The sequence below is a fragment of the Lissotriton helveticus genome, chromosome 6 (genome assembly GCF_964261635.1).
Source record: "Lissotriton helveticus chromosome 6, aLisHel1.1, whole genome shotgun sequence".
In the NCBI taxonomy this organism is placed as follows: Eukaryota; Metazoa; Chordata; class Amphibia; order Caudata; family Salamandridae; genus Lissotriton; species Lissotriton helveticus.
Window position 1 is genome coordinate 1,423,353,590 of NC_136067.1, and position 21,901 is coordinate 1,423,375,490.

Sequence of the window (21,901 nt, forward strand, 5' to 3'; positions counted from 1 at the left end):
CATATACGATTACAGTTTGCTCTGTGGCAGGCCCACGTGGTTATAGGCTCGTATTTGTATAATGAAATTTTCACAATAAAGGTTTTTAAAAGAAAACATGGTAGTAGTATATACATTGGTAAAGTTTTTAATAATAGTGACTGTTTTAGAATCATTAAAAGGCAAGTGAAATAAAGCAGACCAATTACATGAAGGGTAAAAGGTATAATACGAAGGAACGCAGTAAAGATAAATGGTCAAGGGCTGTTGTGTTTTCTATTCCTGCAACATAAAGTGATCGATAAGAATCTCATATTCAGGCGTATCGGCGACTAAGACAGCAGGTCGACCCTCTTTTGCTCAACGGCTCCGTCATGGGACGAAGAAACGCTCTTTTTCTCGAAAAAAGAATATATTTTACTTGCAGGACAGTTGTAAAATTTCCGGGAAAGTACATTAGCCTGGAACATTATAACATATATTTAAGAAAAAATAATGTTCGGAAGTAATGAAAAGCGTAATTTTTAGGTCATATGACCAAGCCTTTCATCATTACAATAAGAAAAGTAAAATGAACCAATGAAAAGTTTTATTAACAAGTCACATGACTTGTTATGCTTACGTTACGCGCTGCGCGCCCCGGATGACTTCCGGATGCGCTAACGCGGCGCGTCATATGACGCATTACGCGACAACGCAGGTCCAGAATATAGTCAAAATGTCTCCACCAACCAGCGGTCGGAACACAACCCCTTTCAGCAGGCTAAATAGTTCTGTTAAATGACAACAGAAGGGACAGGCAACAAGAACCATCAGTCAAAGAGGGGAGGGCTAGTTCTTCTCTACCGGGTTACATTGGGGCGCTACCGGAACTGATCGAATTGGTAGTCTACAGTGTTTCTGGATGTTTCAGACTGAAGCTGGGGTTAGCATGAGAGCAGCACCATTTCGTAGCTCCGTCATGGTCATTCCGCAACCAATCATGGCAGCCGTTCTTTATCGTTATTTTGGGCTGGGTGGGTGGTGGAGCCGAGCTGTTTTGCAGCCATCATTGTGTGGAGTTCAGTTCATCTCACTAGTTTTGTATTTGTCATGAGGGGTTGTTCCTAATGTTTCTATTTTAGCGAGGTCAAAAAGAGATCCCATTAGTGGCCTACTGATTTTGCTCGATTCCTTTTCTTTTTTTTTAGACGATTTTTCGTTATCTCAAAGACTAAACAGAGTATTGCGACTCTGTGTTTGTTTGTAAATAGAGAATGAACCAAAGAGAACTAATTCTAAAACAGTAAATACTTGGATAACAATCAATCAAATGGAGAGAGAAGCAGGCACGACGGATTACAACGGGGGCAAAGGCCTGCGTTAACTACCTTTCACTATCTGCAAAGAGAGAGTACTCCTAATAGAAATGAGGGGGGGGGGGGGCACCATTCAAAGCAGATCAGTGTGCATAAACACGAAAATGTTTTCACTTACCACGTACTTGACATTCGACAGCTTATGATATTTGCTATTAAAAAACCATTGAAATTCACTGAAAAAACCATAGGTTATAGACCATATATAGTTAGGAATTAGCATTTACAAAACCTTGAAAATTCACTGAAAAAACCATAGGTTATAGACCATATATAGTTAGGAATTAGCATTTACAAAACCTTGAAAATTCACTGAAAAAACCATAGGTTATAGACCATATATAGTTAGGAATTAGCAGTTAAAAAACCTTATTTTACTCACACAAAACCATTGAAATTCCATATATAGTTAGTTGCACTAACTATATATTGCGCACCCGCAATCCACTGCTGATCATGTCACATATTACATCATTCATGACATGGTCAGTGACATCACTGATGACATCACTGATGACATCTCAAATGACATCACTGATGACATCACTGATGACATCTCATTTGACATCATTCTTGTGCTAATACGATAAACCTCTTCAGACTCTAATATAACCTTAGATACACTCAGTGTATACAGACACTCACACACTGCCACTCATCCATGGAGTTACTCACACACCCAGTCAGTCATGCAAAGAAACAATCTCACCTCCATTTCTTCAACTATACAGTTAAACACACCTTACTTATTGAAACATATACTAACACATATTTACTCTCTTATACAATCCCTGATACAAGTTCACAATGATCGATACAACCACTCACTCATTCAGTGGCTCTCATGCACAGTTATTTATATATGCCAACTCTCACATGTACTGTGTTTTACATATGTACTTACTATGACATGTAGCATTGAGATATCCATTCACTCATCAATACACTCATGCACACAGTCAACTGCCCATGTAGCTGTTTCCACATGCACTCTTGAACTCATACACCTAGTGAATAAACTGCTCAAACATCTATGCATAGAGTCACACACCTTCCAGCCACCCCACACAAACTCAATCTCCCATAGAAATACTTGGGCAACCAATTAATAACACATATAGCCTCTCGTATAGCTAATGATCAACACATGCAGCAGTTTACAGAACAACAGACATAATGATGCACAAATTAAGACAGTTTAGTCACTAACCCATGCATTCAGTGAGACACATTTAATCACTCACTCATACAGTCAGTCACGCACCTACTAAATCCTTCATCCAGACACTTATACATCCACTCATTCTTCAATATGTAAGACATATTTTAACTTTACAGAAACATACAGTCACTGGATGTTGTCATCAGTGATGTCATCAGTGATGTCATTTGAGATGTCAGTGTGTGAGTGTCTGTATACACTGAGTGTATCTAAGGTTATATTAGAGTCTGAAGAGGTTTATCGTATTAGCACAAGAATGATGTCAAATGAGATGTCATCAGTGATGTCATCAGTGATGTCATTTGAGATGTCATCAGTGATGTCATCAGTGATGTCACTGACCATGTCATGAATGATGTAATATGTGACATGATCAGCAGTGGATTGCGGGTGCGCAATATATAGTTAGTGCAACTAACTATATATGGAATTTCAATGGTTTTGTGTGAGTAAAATAAGGTTTTTTAAATGCTAATTCCTAACTATATATGGTCTATAACCTATGGTTTTTTCAGTGAATTTTCAAGGTTTTGTAAATGCTAATTCCTAACTATATATGGTCTATAACCTATGGTTTTTTCAGTGAATTTTCAAGGTTTTGTAAATGCTAATTCCTAACTATATATGGTCTATAACCTATGGTTTTTTCAGTGAATATACATATATATATATATATATATATATTAGCAACATTGTGGTGCCTGGCACACATGGTACGGATATTTGATAGCGGAGGCCCATAGGGTACGAAGACCTGCTAGGGGTCCCCAAAGTTCCTTTCCAACAGCCTTTCAATGGTTGTCGGACTGCCATGGAAAGGCTGTCGGAAAGGTACATCATAATCCCTAGTGCTGTATCTGCGTAGGCACCACCTGTAACATAGGGATTACGATCCGACCAATGCCAAAAGCATCGGACGGCCTGTCAATGGCAGTCTGACTGCCATCCTAATGAGGCCCATTGTGTTTCTTCTACATGGGTGAGTGAAAAGTCAGCAGAATGTGATGCTTCCAGTGTTGAAGTCCACAACTGCAGCACATGAAAACAGAAATTCAATTTCACAACCAATTCTTTTTTTTTTAAATAGTAGAGGGGTAAATGAGGTGGATTATTCCTCTAAATTTTAAGATATCGCCCGCCGACGGCCTGACACAGCACCGGCTTTCTGGCCGATCCAGCGACTGTCGGCCTAAGCATCCGAGGCGATTTTGGTCCCGAATCAGTAGAAAAGCATCCTGAGACGGAGGCGGCCGCTGTTGAGACGTTTTTGCACTAGACTGAGAGCCGACCAGTCTCGCTGCCGCCCATGAGACGAGAGGCCCGGGGACCTGGAGCTGGGCGGTGAGAGGCCCGGGGAACAGTGCATTAACCCCAGCAGGCCGGTGAGCACGAGAGACGGCACTAGAGCTTCAGTTTTAGCCGCGGCGGCTCAGATGGCTGCGGACTGGTGGACCCCCGCGGCTGAGACTCGGAGTGGCGCGGGGGAGTTGGGCCTGGGCTGCCATCTTGTGAAGAGCTCTCCGCGCCTTGGCTGGCACAGCCGCGAGTGCGGACCCTCCGGAGACTCCGGCAACTGGGACGCCCCACAGTGGTGTGGCGGATGGTGGGCCTGGCGATCCCCTCTGCAGTGAGGACGGACCAGCAGGTTTTATGACGCTGGGTGGCCTCAGAGTGCCGGTCTGCAGGGAGTGAGACGCGAGGCGCAGAGCTGCACAGGCCCGAGACCAGGTCTCCCGCCTGGTCTGTTTGGTGGTGGTCGCGGGATGCGGAGGGGCCCGGCGGCTGAGGACCACGCACACCGCCGGTGAGTGGGGCTGCAGATTGCCTGGCTACACCAGGAGAGTGGCGGCAGCTGGCGAGCCTGAAGTTAGAGGCGGCGTGCCTGTGGCGCAGCCTAGTGGGCCTTATCAGTGACACTTGCAGGGGCTGGCTGGTGGATGGTGCACGGAAGGGTTGGCTAAGGACACAGCTCCTACCAGAGCGGCGGAGGGGAGCTATTGGTCACATATCAAGGCGCCAGGGAGCAAACTGATGGACAGGTGCGCCATTTTGTAGAGGTGCTCCCTTTGGGCCTGGATCCCGGGGGTTGAGGCTGCGGCCCTGCGGCTCTATCAGGGCCCCCCCCAGAGCGGTGACGGCACCACCTCAGCGTCCCCATCGCAATCAGAGGATCAGCTGGGTGTCGCGGGGAAAGATAGTCACAGTTGGCGGCCCGCTGGGCCTGGGGAGCGGAGCAAGGAGCGAGCTGCACCGGTGCATGGACCCGATCTCCAGTTGGCCCGGGTGGTGCTGGACTTTGGAGAGTCAGGGGAGAGCTGGAACGCGGCACAACAGTCTGCTCAGCGGAGGATAGGAGGTACAACATTCGAGTATTTGTGGAGGTGAACGGAGACTGTGGGAGCCCGCAGCGACCTACTTCTGGCGAAAGGGAGCCCCCTTTGAGTTTCGCCTCTACAGGTCTCAGCTGGGGGATACCAACAAGGTTCTGCGTACCCTGCCTCGGGGTGGGAGATTGCCCTGCACAGCGCAAAGGGGCCCTTGTGCAACACAAGGTAGTGGGAGCAGCGACCTCACGGACGGACACTATATGACGGCCGGGGCGCGGCAGAGCACGGCTTGGCTTCCAGGTGTTAGTGTGGGTACTGTGCTACATGGAGTAATGCGTCGGCATGGCACGAGGGGAGTGAGCTGCGAGCCCACACTGGGGTGACTGGACTGTGTCGGGGTCGCTCTATGACAGGTCAGAGCAGCAAGATACACCAGGGATTGAGTGGGGCATACAGGTGCCAGGAATAGCCCCCATGCCACAACCAACATCGGTGGACCCTCCTCAGGTTGGATCGGCCACTGCTGGCCACAAGCGGACTGTGGGTGCTTTGGGTTCGTGACCACTGTGGTGCCTGGAACGTGCAATGTCCACCTCCAGAGGGCGTAAGGCTAAGACTTCGAAAGATTTGTTTGCCAAGGCCCAGGCAAGTCAGCAACTCAACAACATGGCTTCGAGTTCTGCGGATCGAAGCCAATTACCAAAGCCTTCTTGGAGTCACTGTTTACTACATTGAGGGAGGACATCCACACACTGAAGAAGGAATCCACGGAGGAAATAAAGTAGGTTCGCAGGGACATGGATGGACTAGGCGAGCGAGTTGCCGAGCTAGAAGACAAGAGCGATGGGAAGGACACGGAAATAGCAGCGTTGCAGCAGGAAATCCTTCGGTATACAACCTTTACAACAAAACTTTTACAACGAACTACCATTACAACGCAACTTTTACAACGCAAACTATTACAACGCATTGCTCTGGGGGCGCTCTAGGATAGGGAATAGGTTAATTTACTATCCAATAACCTTCCCTAGTGTCCACTGGGACTGGAGTTGGAATAGTAAATTAAACTATTCACTATCCAACACCCAAAAGCGCTATGCGTTGTAATGGTATGCGATGTAAAAACCGCGTTGTAAAGGTATGCGTGGTAAAAGTGTGCGTTGTAACGTCATACATCCAATCCTTCAGATCCACGATCAACAGGTCGATCTCCAGACCCACCTTGAGGACCTAGGAAATCGTTCCCGGTGCCATAATGTAAGGATCCGTGGAGTGAAACTGACCGACGATACAGAGGACCTGTTCAATCACATTTTGGGGCGCCCACTGGAGGCAGAACTCCGTCTAGACAGGGCTCATAGGGTGGGCCCCCGACGTGCTGCTTCGGTTCCACCGCCAGACATCCTGGTATGTGTGCAGGATTATCGCACTAAGGAAGAGATCCTCCAAAAAGCTTGGCACCTGCACCCCCTGTCCTTCCAAGACCAGTCGCCGGTTCTGTACCAGGACTTGTCGGCCTTCACTTTGCAAAAATGCAGAACCTTCAAACCAATCACGGCCTTGCTACAACAACGTAACATCTCCTACAGCTGGGGCCATCCGTTTTGCCTAGTGTTCAAACTGGACAATAAACTCTATCAGCTACAATCCCTATTGGAGGCCTGCCGCTTGCTGGGCATCGACCCACCTGCCGAGGAGAGCGACTCGACAAACCATGTCGTGGAATCAGATGACTCTAAGCCCCAATGGCGCCAACAGGGCAGACGGCGCCGATTAAAGAAACCTCCTGCAGCCGAGATCATGGAAGGCCAACGGGCCGCAGTGGAGGCGGTCTCGTCAGAACTGACCTCGTCCCAACCTGGCTGACTCATGATTTTCCATGGCCGATTGTTTGCTTGTTCTTTTCCCCAGGATGAGGGAGGGGGGCTGTTGAGATATAGACGAACTATCCCGATTCACTACATTTCCAATCATCTTCGGATGATGGACAATATGTTTTTGCTCACCTTTCTTCGTATTGGGGGTTTTCTTTAGGGTGGGATGGTTGTGGGAGGGGTTCCAGTGTTCCTTGTCAACCGTTCGCTTGGGGCTGATGTAGATGTACGGTGCCTGGGCTTTCTAGAGAGGGGCGACATCCTAGGCCTTAGTTATTTCAATGTTAGTGTGCTCTTTCTGCTTTTAATAACCCTCACAGAATAGATGCCGGCTACGGAGCTTAAAGTACTCGCGTTAAATGTGAGAGGGTTGAATAATCCAGCAAAGCGCAAAGCAGTCCTTTTATGCCTAGAGCAATCCCATGCAGATATCTGTCTCCTGCAGGAGACACACATTTTGCAGAAATATTGTCATCGCCTCCGGTCCCGGAAGTTCCCATATCAGTTCTTCTCTTCAGGCAATACCAAAACAGCCGGAGTCGCTATTCTGGTAGCTCCGCGGTTCAAGGGTAAGGTCATACACAAGGAGGAAGAGATAAAAGGAAGGCTGTTGACTTACAGGTTTTCTTTAGGTGATTCCACGTTCACTATTGGCTCAGTCTGTGCCCCCAATGAAGGCCAGGAAAGGTTCTTTCACTCAGCCCTCACAGAAGCCTCGGCCACACCAGACAGCCACATTCTGTTGGGGGGTGATCTAAATTTGGTCCTTGACAATACCCTAGACAGATCATGTCAGCGCACCTCCCAAACTGGTACTCTTTCCTCGGAGGGATTGTCCTGTCTACATGAGTTAGGTTTCAAAGATCTATGGCGCAGCTTTCACCCCCAGGGACGTAAATATTCATATTATTCTAATGCACACAAAACATACGCCTGCCTAGACTATCTGCTAGCATCGACATCCATACATGCGCTGGGGACTGAGGTGGAGATCGGGGTTGCCTCCCTCTCTGATCACGCCCCAGTGACAGTTGTTCTTGCCCTCCCACCAAACCCAGCAAGCGCTGTGGACCTGGCGCCTTCGGGAAATGTTACTGCACCACAAAGAGGTGGTTACACTGGTACAGCGCGTCATCACTGACTACCTTTTTCACAACAGCAACACGGACACCACTCTTGCTACGCAGTGGGCAGCACTGAAGGCAGTCAAAAGGGGAGAGTTTATAGCAATTTCTGCCGCAGACAATGTCGATCATAGGCGTAAGCGGGAAGAACTCACTCAACAGGCTCAGAAACTGGAGCAAATGCACCAGAGAACGGGGCCTCCTCGAGTGTGGAGGCAACCTAAAGCTGTTTGACAACAACTAGCAGCCATTGACCAGGATAGGGCGGAATTTGTGGCATTGCAGCTACGGCACGCCTATTACACTGGAGGCGATAGGTGTGGGCACCTGCTCGCCCATAAGCTGTGCAAAACTTGACAACAACAGAAAGTGCAGGAAATTCTTCGGAGGGACGGCAGGCACGTCTCGGAAGATAATGATATTGCTGGTGCTTTTTGCAAATTCTACGCCGACCTCTATGCCAGTTCCCCTATAGAGGACTCGGTTGGAGATGCCTTTCTTGACTCCGTCCCCCTTCCAGTCCTTACGAAGGACCAGGCGGAGTGTCTCGAACGTGACATTCGGCCGGAGGAAGTTATCACTGCCATCTCATGCCTCAAGTTGGTGAAAACACCTGGACCAGACGGCTTCCCCGTGGTCTTTTATAAGACATTCTGTGCCCAGATCGATCCCGTTCTCACGTGCCTTTTTAATTCCTTCTCAGAATCTGGGGCGATCCCTGGTGATCTCCTGGAGGCCTCCATAGCGGTCATCCATAAGCCGGGGAAAGATATGTCTCAATGCGGGTGTACCGCCCTATCTCTCTCCTTAATGTTGATCTTAAATTATACACAGGGATTTTAGCTGCCCGTCTTGTGCCCCACATGGGAGGACTAGTCGACCCCGACCAGGCGGGTTTCATCCCGGAACGCCAAACCTCTGATAATACTAAGCGGGCCTTGCACCTCTTTGAGAAAGCTACACGCACGCAGGGGGAATTCATGATGCTGGCTATCGACGCCGAAAAGGCGTTCGATAGGGTCCACTGGCCTTATTTAGAGAAAGTCCTGGAGAAGGTAGGATTGGACGTGAAGTTCCATACATACGTTTTGAATTGTTACAAATTCCCGACGGCTACGGTTCGCGTCAACGGAAGCACATCTCCCCGGTTCACTATTGAGAGAGGCACGAGGCAGGGGTGCCCTTTGTTGTCCTTCCTCTTCGCCCTCTATATGGAGCCACTGGCGCAGAGGCTGAGGCTTAACCCGTGGGTGAAGGGGATCAAATTTGGGGGCTACGTCCATACGATTAGCCTCTACTCTGGCGACATCCTGATCTCGTTGTCTAACTCGCGAGATTCGCTGCCTACATGCCTCGAGGATTTGGAGCTCTTTGCACAAACTGCCGGGTTCAAAGTTAATATGGGCAAGTCAGTAGCCCTTGACCTGTCCCTGGAGAAACCCACTCGAGAACATCTGCAGAGTTTGTTCCCTATCCAATGGGCGGCAGACGCGGTCCCATATCTGGGGATCCAACTGGCCCCCTCGCTTTTGGACACAGTTAACATTAATTACGCCCTGCTGCTGCGGAAAATTCGTCGGGAACTGGGGCGGTGGAAACATTACGCTTTGTCATGGCTGGGCAAAGTAGCGGCTGTCAAAATGACCATTCTCCCTCAGATCTTATATTTGTTTTGCACTATCCCTCTCCGGCCACCACCAGGCTGGATACAGCAAACACAATCGGAATTAGATCAGTTCATATGGAATGGGCGGAAGCCGCGTCTAAAGCTGAGACTGGTGACGCTTCCTCCAGAGGGAGGGGCACTTGGACTTCCAGACTTGTTGCTCTACTCTCAAGCTGCTCAATTGCGTCTCCTGGTTGAGTGGAGTAGATGGGAGTCAGAGAAGCATTGGCTATTTCAAGATCAGGCGGTGGCTGGTCGACCCCTACAAGAAATTCCATTTCTTGGTAAGCAGCACAGACCCCCCAATCTATATGCCTCATTTATCACAAGGGCCCCCATGGAAATTTGGGACCAAACCAATGTTAAACTAAATCACCACCTTCCCGTCCCTGCTTCCTCCTTTAATGGATAACCCAGATTTCACTTCGGGTACGGATTCCGTGGCCTACGCGAGGTGGCGACCCGCTGGATGCGGTACCTCTTCCATATGTATACAGCAGAGGGAGTTATCCCCTTCCCTCAATTTGGGCAAGAATATGAGATGCCAGAGTAGGAGAGGCTGCGATATCTGCAAGCACGACATTGGGCTGTTATCGAGCAAGTGCACCCTGTGGCTGATAAACACCTTCTGCCCTATGAACATTGGCTAATTACACACAAAACAGGCACACCAGAGAAGCGACATGTTGGCGGTGCTGCGGTCAGATGGGCGCATTGGTATACTTGCTCTGGGACTGCGTTCATCTCCAGGCTTACTGGAAGCAAATATTGCATGAGGTAGATGCACATTTCGACACAGAGATCCCACGATTCCCCTCATACGTCCTCCTGGGTCTCCCGAACCCTCTGACATATCCGCTGCGCTCCCGCAGAGGTTGCTTGATTGCAATTGCGCTGGGCTCAGCAATGCAGAACATACTTACACATTGGCGGACCACACATGTCCCTACATTCAATGGCTGGCTTCACTGCTTATGGCTAGTGCTCGGTATGGAGAAGCTTTTGCTGATGATCGCGGGGGAGGGATCTAAGCATGCAGAGCTGTGGCAACCCTTCTTGTCGCTGTGGCAACCCTTCTTTTCCCTGTTGACCTCGGAATTCCGAGAGGTCACTTGCCCTTGATATCTCCGTTTACTGCGCCTCTCTGACAAGGATCAGCCGATGGAAGGCTAGTGGTCGTAAAGGCACGGATAATGCAGGCGGTGGACTTGGAACACGGGTGGTGGGTGGGAAAGGGAAGGGGTTAGGGGTTTTCAAATTGTTTTGTTTTTCTTCTGTCAAGTTATAGCATGAACAAGGCCCTCTTAAAGTAGCTTAAGCCCGCATTATCACTGACGGACTTAATTGTCCCCCTTGAACCTTAGATTCTGCTATGCTAAAGGATGTGATGGCTATATCTGCTGGTATTTTTTGTATGTGCTGCAATCTTTCAATAAAAAGATGTAATACTAAATTTTAAGATATCACAAAAAGCTACTGACTGGGCACAACAGGTAAGCCATAAGAGTAGACTGTCTGCAAGGGAAGACAACCTATTTGATAGTGATCCTAACTGAATCCATGAGTTACATGTTAACAGACTCATTAATAACCTCAGGGTTTAGAGATCTGCAACTTAAGTTTTAACTAATTTGGAAGGCACTGTTATGCCTATCAACGTGTGTTTAAGCTGTGCAGACTGGGACTTCATTATTTACCTGTGATTTGCTACCTGTTTCTCTGAACATCTGTGTTTTGTTGTATATAATTTCACTATTCCCATGGAATTAAGCTATTCTACATAATTATTTTTATGTTCTGTACACAAGTGTGTAGAAGGGGAACTTGCATTGATGTTTGGGTTTACTTCATTTATGAAGCCGACTGAGGCGTGCTAATTATAGTAAACCCTCTGCTTTAAATGAAAGAGAGTGCAAGTCATGGTTGTGTTATAATCAAGAAATTGGTATAGGTTATTAAAAAGGCAATTAGGTTTGATACTTAGAAGACAGGAACTCACCAAATAAAATAGAGTATTTGTGTGTATAGTTACTGGAAGTTCAGCTGTGTAATCTTGTGCGAATCTGCAGCTGCCACAATCTCACAGGCCTCAGAGTCTCTCGTATATTTCTGTAGAACAACGAGGACAGAAATGAGCAAAACAATTGAACAAGCCGTGTTCATCAGCAATGTCGGACAACTATTTTATGGTCCAATTGCCCCAAGTCATGTGATTTCTCACAGACAACATGGGAGTAGCCACGCTGCAGTAGCATACAAGAGGCCAGATGTACGACGGATTTTTGCATGCGCAAATGGGTTTTAGAACTGTTTGCGCATGCAAAAAACCTGTGTCCCATGTACTAACCCTATTTTGTGAGTCGATAATGAAATAGCAACTAGCAAAATAAGGTTAGCTACTCGCTATTAGGAAGGGGCGTTCCGAGGGAGTCCCTTCCTAATAGCAAGTCTGAACCCTGTGTATGAATGTTTTGCAACCGCAATTGCGGTCACAAAACACTCGCAGTTTACCACCCTCTTCAAGAAGGTGGTAAACAATTTGCAAACGGGAAGGGGTCCCCAGGGGACCCCTTCCTCTTTGTGAATGGGTGCGCAAACATTTTTTTCAGAGCCAGCAGTGGTCCCTGGGACCACTACCTGCCATTAAAACATGAAACTAAAACGTTTCTTTTTTAATTCATCGCGTTTTTATTTAGGGAAACGGGCTGCTTTAAAAAAATACTGCTGTATTTAAAAGCAGTCCCAGACATGGAGGTCTGCTGACCCCAGCAGGCCACTATACCTTGGAGTGCCAGTCGCAACTCTCATTAATATGCATGAGGCTTGCAATTTGCAACCCCATTGGGAAACGCAAACAGTGTATCAGACACTGTTGTACATTGGCAATTGCAACTCACAAATTACAAGTCGCATATTTGCGCAATTTGCGAGTCGCAGTTACCAATGCTTGTACATCTGGCTCCAGGTCTTTAGTTTACTAACCGGTCATAGTGATGGGGCACCAGAAAGGACAGGAGGCATGCAGTTTGGGTAGAGTGCCCTGGTTGATACGCAATGACACCACTGATTACACTCATCTGTACACCTAGGTCCCTATTTATGAGACCTTGCAACACTTTTACGCCACCTTTGCGTCACATTTTTGTGACGCAACAGTGACGTAAAAATGCAGCAAGTTGAGCTCTAATTACAAAGTGACGCATCTAAGCCGAGGCATCACTTTGTAAAGCCCTGCACTACATTATAACTGTGTCAGGTATAATGTATGCAGGGTAGACGTTCCCTGGCAAAAAGCCTTGTAGAAGTGGTGCAGTAAAATCTATCAGATTTCATTGCACCATTCTAGGACGCCACTGCGTCAAAACCTCATGTTTGCCTCACAGACTGATGCAGGTCCTTTCTCATGGGGCTTGCCCCATGTGAAAGGACACATTGCTGAAGCTGCGTCTGTTTTCAGACATACCCCAGCAATGCGTCACTTTTGCGCCTACAGGTACGTCATACAGATACGTCAGTAATACTGACATATTTGTAACTCCTTGTGACATGGAGCGCTGTGCATTAAATATGGTGCTGTCGCAAGGAGGGGACAGTGAAAACTGTTGCATCGCTATTTTCACACAGCGATGCAACAGTTTTTATAGATGAGTCCCCTGATTCGAATCACAATATAATAAAAACATATTTGTCATGGAGTCTCTAAGCGCTATACATAGCCTGTGTTACCATCACATAATGTAATGGTATTCATTTTACTGTCCTTGGAAGGAAGAGTTTGCCTTGCTGCTACTCAGACTCATTGCCAGATGAGCAGTATCAGATAGCAGTGGTGAGAATTTAACTCACCAAGCAATTATGTAGATGCCTGAAGAGGGTGACAGCAGTGCCGGATAAAATCCTGTGGAAGCCCCTAGGCAGTCAAAATGTCAGGACACTGCTCGCAAATTATCTCCTGATACCGAATGCACCAGATATTTTTTTACAAACTGACAGCAGCCAGAAGATGAACTTTTAAGAGACAACTGTTATGTGAATCTGATGTCTCTGGTGTATGTACTTTAAGTTGTTAATGTGTACATTACATGAATACAGTGTTTTCTCTATGGAGGCTTTAATGTAAATTTTCTTTGAGTTGATGAATTTTTTTCTATATTTTGATTGTAATTTTCTTTGAAGATCAAATCAATGTTATTTTGATCCGTTGTCGCGGGCCCCAAGAAGGAGTGGGGCCCATAGGCCGGTGCCTACTTTGCCTATTTGGTAATCCAGAACAGGTTGACAGACCCTTCTTCTTCAGCTATGTTTGTGTTGAAGAGCACTTTTAACTGTGACATATGAGGATGTGTTTTCACGCGCTTAAAGTGAGTGTTTGTGTGTCCCTTACAGCCCAGCTCTGGTCGTGTAGTAAGCTACGCTGCGGGGAGAGAAGACGGTCTGACGTACGCTGCTCTTGTTCAGATGACTGCCTGCAACAGAAGGACTGCTGTACAAACTACAAGAGTGTCTGCAAAGGTATGGTAAGAATTTGGCCTTTGTTGTATGTTACTTGATCTCCCATATGTGCAATTAGCAACTAGAGTGCTAATATTCTCTATTTGTGAAAAAAAATGTGGCACACCTGACCACCATCTTGATGGAATCAGAGCTGAGGATCCTGTAGTAAATATAGAAAATTACTGCGCTTGGTAACTAAAAAGTCTCCCAAGAAGGCTGCAGAAGAGGAAAAAAAGAATTGAATATAACCCAAATACAGCCCAATGATAGAAGTGCGCAATTCCCCTAAGTAACTCGTGCAATAATCAAATGATCAATCTGGATAAAAAACATAAAAATAGGAACTAGTATAAAAGCTAATTGAGAACTCAGAAAATGGGTCCTCGTTTTAGCTTTCTAGACCACTAAACATAAGAAAAAGAGCCCCCTTATTTGGTTAATTTCTAAAGGAAATGCTTTAACGTTTTCAGTCTCGATTCCATCAAGATACATTTAGATATGCCATGATTTGTAATAAATACAGAATGTTAGGCTCTAGTTGTTCATTAGAACACTGTGAGGAGGAAGGGAGCAGAGGCACGGACTAAGAGAGATAATGGAGGTCAGGGGCGAGGGAGCAGGGCTAAAGGGAGCCAACTGAGCACGCACAGCAGATGGGAGCATACATGCCAACATGTTCAAACTGCAAAGACAAAGACTGTGGAAAAAAATTGGAGGGATTTCTTTTCCATATTGACTCACATGTAAGCAGGTAAAAGTTTTGAAAGCTAAAATAAAGCTGTTTTGGGGGTTATACAATCTGGAGTCTCCTGCCTGAATCAGGTTTGTTGGGATGAATGAGTGAGAGGGACTGAGGCTGAACAATGGACCATGTAAGGCAGGCAGGAAGGGCAGTGGCAAAACAATGGACCTTAGAGGGCAGGGGGAGGTGTTAGGGGGCAACAAGCCAATCATGCAGGACAGAGAAGATAGGCTACCTAACCTACAATGGTGGGCAGGAGGGAGGGGCGGTGGAAAACAATGGCGGGCAAGAGGGTTGGGGTAGGAGCACAAATTGGACAATAAAGGGCAGGAGGTAGGTGCAGGGGGAATGGCAGCCCAATAGACCACACAGGGCAAGTGGAGGATACTGGCAGTAAAACATACCATGGGATACAAGAGGGCAGGGGCACGCACACAGACAACAGAGGTGTGGAGGGAGGGAAGAGAAGCAAGCTGACCATGCAGGGCAGACGGAACAGCAGTAGCAGCACAATGGACCATGAAGGGCAAGATGGCGGGGGCAGGGACATGCTAAAAGTCTTTGGAGGGTGAAGGGATAGGGGCATAGACCCAACAACTGAGGGCAGGGGGTGGTGGCATAGCTGCCAACCTGAACAAAAATCTCACCCTCCTTCAAAAACTAAAAGAAGAAAAAGCTTGCTGAGGCTGGTGCCGATGTCCTAACGTGTTTTCACGCCCCTTAATGAATGTCGGCAGTTCAAAGCCTCTGAAAACGAGCTGAAAATCCACTATTCACCGTGGTTTTCAGCTCATTTTCCCTGACACCATATGATATTGGCTCCTCCCCGTGTGACTGTGTGATGGGAGCGGATATCATATGTCACGCGGTGGCACCGTGTGAGTTGGCAGGTTTGTGGTGGCCAGTTTCAAAGGCAGCAAAATGAACCATGCAGGGCAAGTGGAGGGTGAGTGGTAGTACAATAGTGCATTTAGGGCAGGAGGGAAGGGCAGTGACCACACGACGGACCATGGTGGGCAGGAGAAAAGGGGTATGGCACAGATGTGGACAATGAAGTTCAAAGGAGGAGACAGGGGACACAAGTTGACCACACAGGGCAGGTGGGGGGTGTAGCATCAGCACAAAAAAACAAACAGGGCACGGGAGAGTGTGGCGCCGCGGCCAGGGCGACTGACGCTGGAATCTGGGGATCAGGGTTCGATCCTCGGCTCCGGCGGCAGGTTAGCCCAGCACCATGCGACTCTGGGCAATAGCTTGCTTAATCTTCCCGACGGCCCCCCAGCGCCTAGAGACCCTAACGGGTGATTGTGCGCTATACAAATGTGGATTATTATTATTATTAAGTAGGCGGGGTCAGGGGCATGCTGACGGACAACAAAGGGAAAGAGGAGTGGAGCATGAGCAGAATCAGCAAGCTGATCATGCAAAACAGATATGGAGTAGTGGAAGCACAATACACTATGGAGGGCAGGAGGAAGGGGATAGCACACAGACACTGAAGGAAAGGTGGGACATAGTTAGCTGTTGGGATGGCATGCTGACCACGTGCACCAGGTGGAAGGAGAAGTACCAACACAGCAGACCACGTATGCTGGGCGAGAGAGTTAGTATTAGCACAAAGGACCATGATGGGCAAGAGGCAGAGGGCAGGGGCATGCATAAAGGAAATGGAGGGCAGAAGGGAGGGGGGTAGAGACTGGACTCAGACAACAGTGGGCAGGGGAAAGAGTGCAGGAGTATCAAACTGACCATGCAAGATGGCCAGGATGGGCATTGGTGACACAACAGATCATGCAAGTCACACACAAGAGGCAATGGCAGAACAATGGACTATGTAGGGCAGAAGGTGGGGTAAAACACAGAAAATGAAGTAGAGGGAGGAAGGGGAGGGGCATTAAGCTGACCACATAGGACAGGTTGTCCGGGGCAGTAAGCTGCATTCAGACGGGGGTTAGTAAGCTGCACACAGACGGATGGCAGAATGCGGCAGGGGCGTGTAGATAGTGAATGGAGGGCATGCAGAAGGGAGGCAGGGGCAGCAATCTGATCACAGCGAACAGGCCTGCATGGACAGGGTCAGTGCAATGGACCACGTAGGACTAGAGGGAGGAGCGGGGGCATGCACATGGAGAATGGATGGCAGATAGTGGGGAGCAAATCACTGTACAAAACCGTTTATCAAGGTAAAGGCACCCTGAACCATTTTTTATTTAATTGGATTTAGATAGAAAATTGTCAGTAGATCAAGATTTCTGCACAGCCCACGTGCAGGTTGCTCACCATGTTTCTACCTCAAACGTCAATAAATGAACATTCACCATTCTATAACTATTTATTATAATATTTATTCTGCTGTCAAGCAACCTACATGTTGACTTTACAACGCTGGCGTCCTCAATCATGACCTCTTGAGGTTCTCCTCTTTTCTGCACTCAAATGTACTCACCTTTAGTAGCGTCTGTTTCATGCACCATAATCTCAAGGTGAGTGTCACCAAAGAAAGAAGCGCAGCTTCTGGCCCCACTGATTTCATGCACGAAGTGCCACAATGTCGAGGCACTCCTGCGAATTTCTATTAATGAAGAAGAATCTTCTGACACATCAATATGAGGTCTGAGCAAGTTTATTAGGCAAAATAAACAAATTGTGATACCACAAAATGAAGGGAAAAGGGTTACACCTGACCACAACGAGCATTGAATGCTATATTCCTTCACAAAACATGAAGGTTTTCTGGACTTTACATACAGATATGAACATAACACAGGTGACATAAACCGAAACACTGACCTGAGAAAGATGCAAAAGACCCTGAGAAAATATACAAAAAATGTATACTTTCAGATGCTGAGCTGACAACTTTTGAATCTTCGCTCGGTGCCTCCAAGCAAGTGAGAGAGGCTAATTACTTCAGTTGCAATGCAGCCTGAACATCCAAGACTAATATGGGCACAACAACATGGTGTCGGCTTAAATCAAGATGGTATTGGCTTTCATAGTAATGCTTAAGCCCATAAATGCAGTTTCTTGCCATGCCTAGGTATAGTTCATTGGAGGTAGACACAAACCTCAAATGGGCCATGGTATCTTACTAGTTGTTGCTTGATTTCCCAGTAAGGGTACCTGCTAGGTATTCAATTACTAATTGAAATTAAGGAAGACTTTATGGCCTGTCCTAGGGTAAACATGCCTACATTTTTAGATTAATCATTTATTTGGAGGTGAAAGCAATGTACCAATTTTTGTACACCACTGGTTTCTTTTACAAAGTCGTGATAGATGATAACAGGAGTCAGGTTTTGGAGTTCTGGATGAGGTAAGAATGTCATAACGTCTTAAAATCAGAATATCTTTTTTTGTTTTGGGACATTTCCATTGGTTCAAACTGAGATTTAATACAGTATTAGGGTATTATGGATTGACCTTTTCAATGTAGCCCTCTTAGCTTACACTTTTCTTCATTCTCTGGATTTTCAAGAATCCACATGATCAATTACTTCTCATTATAAGTGAGAGGCATGTTGCTAGAGGGAATATTTTATCTTATCTAATTGTCAGTGATGCTAACTGTATTTGTATCAGTTCTCGTGACAATTACCAATCGGTTGACCATATTGACAACAAGACTTTCACTTTAACTATATCAGTGCTATACTTGAAAGCCCTAATTTGCTTTTGTAGTATTTGCATCGTGTAAGTATTCTTGAAATCTGGTTTGGTTTTCACTGGAGGCTCTGAAGAGAAATCTCTTTTGTGCCTGTATGTATTTGGTGGTGCTTGCATAGCTCGATAGGATGTCATTTGTGTGATGTCAGTGATATAGAGTGATTAAAAAAAAGGCTACATGCTTTAACTATTACACATAAATGTTGGTTGTTGGTTGCCTGGGTTGTGAGCCCTGATCAAGCAACCGCCACCATCCCTTGAGGTACCACACAAAATCACTAAATTAACCTGTGCTTAACCCTGGCACCATGGCACAAAAACAGCCAGGGTTATTTTAGAGGCAATGTGTGAAGTATTATTGCAGCACACAAACAGTAATAAAGTGGAATCACAACACAACAAAAATCACACACCAATTTAGAAAAATGTAATAAATAATTTGACACCAAAATGACAAAAATCTAATCAGTAGAAACAGAGTTAGGATTTTTTAACTTTTCTAGCAAAAACTAGTACCTAAAAGATCAAAGCGCCAACCGCATACATCCAGTTGCTCAAGTCCAGCTCAAAGTTTAAAAATATGGCTGACCACGATGGAGCGTGGTTTTGATACCAGAAGTGTATTGGGCCATGTCAGCGCGTTCAAAGGAAATTTTGAGAAACATGTTCTGAGAAGGTAAAGTTAAGCAGCGCAAGGCTGCAGGAGGTGTCCAAGGAAGGAGCACCACCGTTGGATAGACTTGGGTCGTAGCTGTGTTGAAGATTTCTATGTTTAGACTTAGTCTCTTTTTTGGAGACAAAAATCTCCAGCGGGAAGAGGCAGAGGTCTGTTGCCGAATACAGTTCCATGAGGCAGGATATCCTTTTGGCGAAGTGACCACTGGACAAGATCTGCCATGGCTAGAAGAATGCAGCTGGAGAAACTGCAAAGTCAATCTGACGGGCGATGTACCTTGGGCTGATAGGTGAGCAGGTTTGTTCCGGCCTCCTCCTGGTTGTCAGAGCAGTTTTTGCCCAAAAACTTTACAGGTCCTCAGTTTTGGGACATTTTGACCACAACCAAGAGTCCAGGTTTGGTGGAATATCACTTGCGGATTCAGGACTCGCTCAGGCTGGGTCTAGGTGCGGGTTTAAGAAGAAACTATCTCTTGGGCTTGCTTTGGTAGTCCTGGGTTCAGGTGAAAATGCAGGACTCAACAGCAAGGCTGGCCTCTGAGAGTTCAAGAGAGGCTCCAGGCAGCAAATCATTCCTTCTAGGTACACAAAGCAGATTTGTGGAGCGAACAGCAGGTAGCAACAGCAGGCAGTCCTCTGAGACTCCTTCAAAAAGTCCAGGATTGAACTGAAGAGTTGGTATCTGAGGTCTTATTTTTATACCTGGTACCCTCCTTTTGGAATGTGGGAGAAGCTTCTAGAGAGAGGATTTGTTGTGCAGGGAATTTCCTGACACAGCTGCCCTCGCTTACGCTGGCTGCAATAACAATGTGGAAGCAATAGGTCTTTTGTGTAGAGGCAGAGCACTCTCTCTATTGAGTTGCAAATGAGGCTTTGCTCTATTCCACCCTCCATTCTGTTAGTAAATGACTCATTCAGGTGCACCTAATCTCTCTGTTGTGTGACTATCTGCGAGGAATTAAAAACGTCTAACTTTCAGTAACACCCAGTCATGTAACCCTAGGCAGGCTATAGGCACTAAAGGACTAAGGGCAGAAAAATGCCAACTTTCTAAAACTGTGAAGCATTGGAGGTTGTGCCCTTATTAACAGCCACCCTGGGCCCCTACTAAAGTGCAAGAAACTAAATCGAAAGGTGGCTGTGTGATTTCAAGTCACTTTACTTAGAAACAAAGACAAGCTAATCAATAAACAAGGCCTGTGTATTCATTAGACAAAGTTATTGTGTTTTAACATATCTAAAAAGGAACAACACTCATCTTTGACATTATTCAAGTGTCCCACACCAAAAACCAAACAAAACGATGACAGCGCATATCTACTCTCAGTAATAAAAATGGTGCAGTGGACACAGTACAATGATGGTTGAAGGTTTATTCCTAGCAACAGTGAAAGTGCTCAACATATATAACAAATGAGTGTTGAAAAGTGCAGGTGAATTGAAAAACACACATTTAACCACAATTTTTTTAACCAGCGCAATGTTATTAGTCAGAGGGTTGTTTTAACATGACCCTCTTTGTGCTTTCAAAGGGGTTTCAAATTCATCTAGTATGGGGAGGATTCGTAATTTTATACTGTCTTAATCACTGTCTAAACTGATGCAAATAAGAAGAATTCCCTAATCAACATCAATAACGCGTTTCGAACCGCTGGTTACTGGAGGTTCTCATCAGAACGAGGGCTGGTGGGCAGATTGTGCTGAGTGTGGTGCCCCATTCTCTTGTTAGAGCCGAGATTGGTCCCACGATGTGCCCGGGCCTGATGCGGCCCTCGGAGGCCCTGAGTCGACAGGGGACTTGTGTGAGCATGAGGGCTGGGCCTTGGTTGTGGGCGCCGGGATCAGAGGCCCCGTGTGAGTTCCGCTGCCGCCACGAGTGACGGAGGTCCTCCAGAGAAGCTACTAGGAATGCACGTCTTGCAATTACGGCGCCATTGTTGTCCTCAAGGAGAAATGCTCCCATCCTGTGCAATCAGCGGAGTGTGGTGATAGATCCCGACCCTGCCTCGAAGGTGATATGCTGTGGGGGCTTGCTGTGAGCCTCATGGAGGCTCAGCTCCTATGGCTTGATATCTCCTGCACTGTGAATACAGCCCCCATACACCCTGTGGCTCAACTCAGCCTTTTCACCTATTCGGGTTCTCGCTGAATCCTGGTCAGCCCTAATACTCCTGGCCGCCATCTTAGTGTGTACTACATGGCACTGCTACTCAGGCCTGTATTAACTAAGCAGCGCATTGTCTGACAGTTGTTGTCCTGTGCTCCTGCCCGGACAGTGCAAATATACCGCAGTATGCCTGTGACAGCTGCTTGGGGAGCTTTTACTGCCCGGCCTGCATTGGCAGCTCTTACCAACGCCTGCACACTGCTCTGGAGGCCCCCTCCCTGCGACAGTTGCCAACAATGGGACAAATTAATTTTTAAGGGGGTAAGACCACAAGGAGGGATGATACTGAGAATGTCACTGGGAAGGAGGTGAGCCACCTGGATGGCACCGCAGTCATAATGGCCTAACTCCGCACAGGCTTCTGCACTATTGATACTCGTTTGGGCACATTAACAAGTAGACTGGACGACATCCATGAACGCCTGGAGGCCCAAGACACGCGAATAGGGGGTGCGGAGCAATGTATTTATGCTCTGGAGGATGCATAGCCCTCCCTGCAGAGGCGTCTTGAACGAACAGAATCCCCAGTCAAGCATCTAGCCACTAAAGCCGAAGAGTTAGAGGCAGGCTCCTGCCGAAGCAATATTTGAGTTGCAGGAATTGCAGA

The 21,901-nt window shown here is 46.8% G+C and overlaps 1 protein-coding gene across 2 annotated transcripts in view; it reads left to right on the plus strand.

Annotated features, from left to right (window-relative positions):
* The window catches only part of ENPP3 (ectonucleotide pyrophosphatase/phosphodiesterase 3), a 709,442-nt gene that overhangs the window by 219,693 nt on the left and 467,848 nt on the right, over window positions 1-21,901 (plus strand). For both annotated transcript variants that reach the window (XM_078649216.1, XM_078649217.1), the window contains exon 5: window positions 13,937-14,062. In XM_078649216.1, coding sequence (XP_078505342.1) covers window positions 13,937-14,062 — 126 coding nt within the window. The remainder of the gene's footprint in view (window positions 1-13,936; window positions 14,063-21,901) is intronic.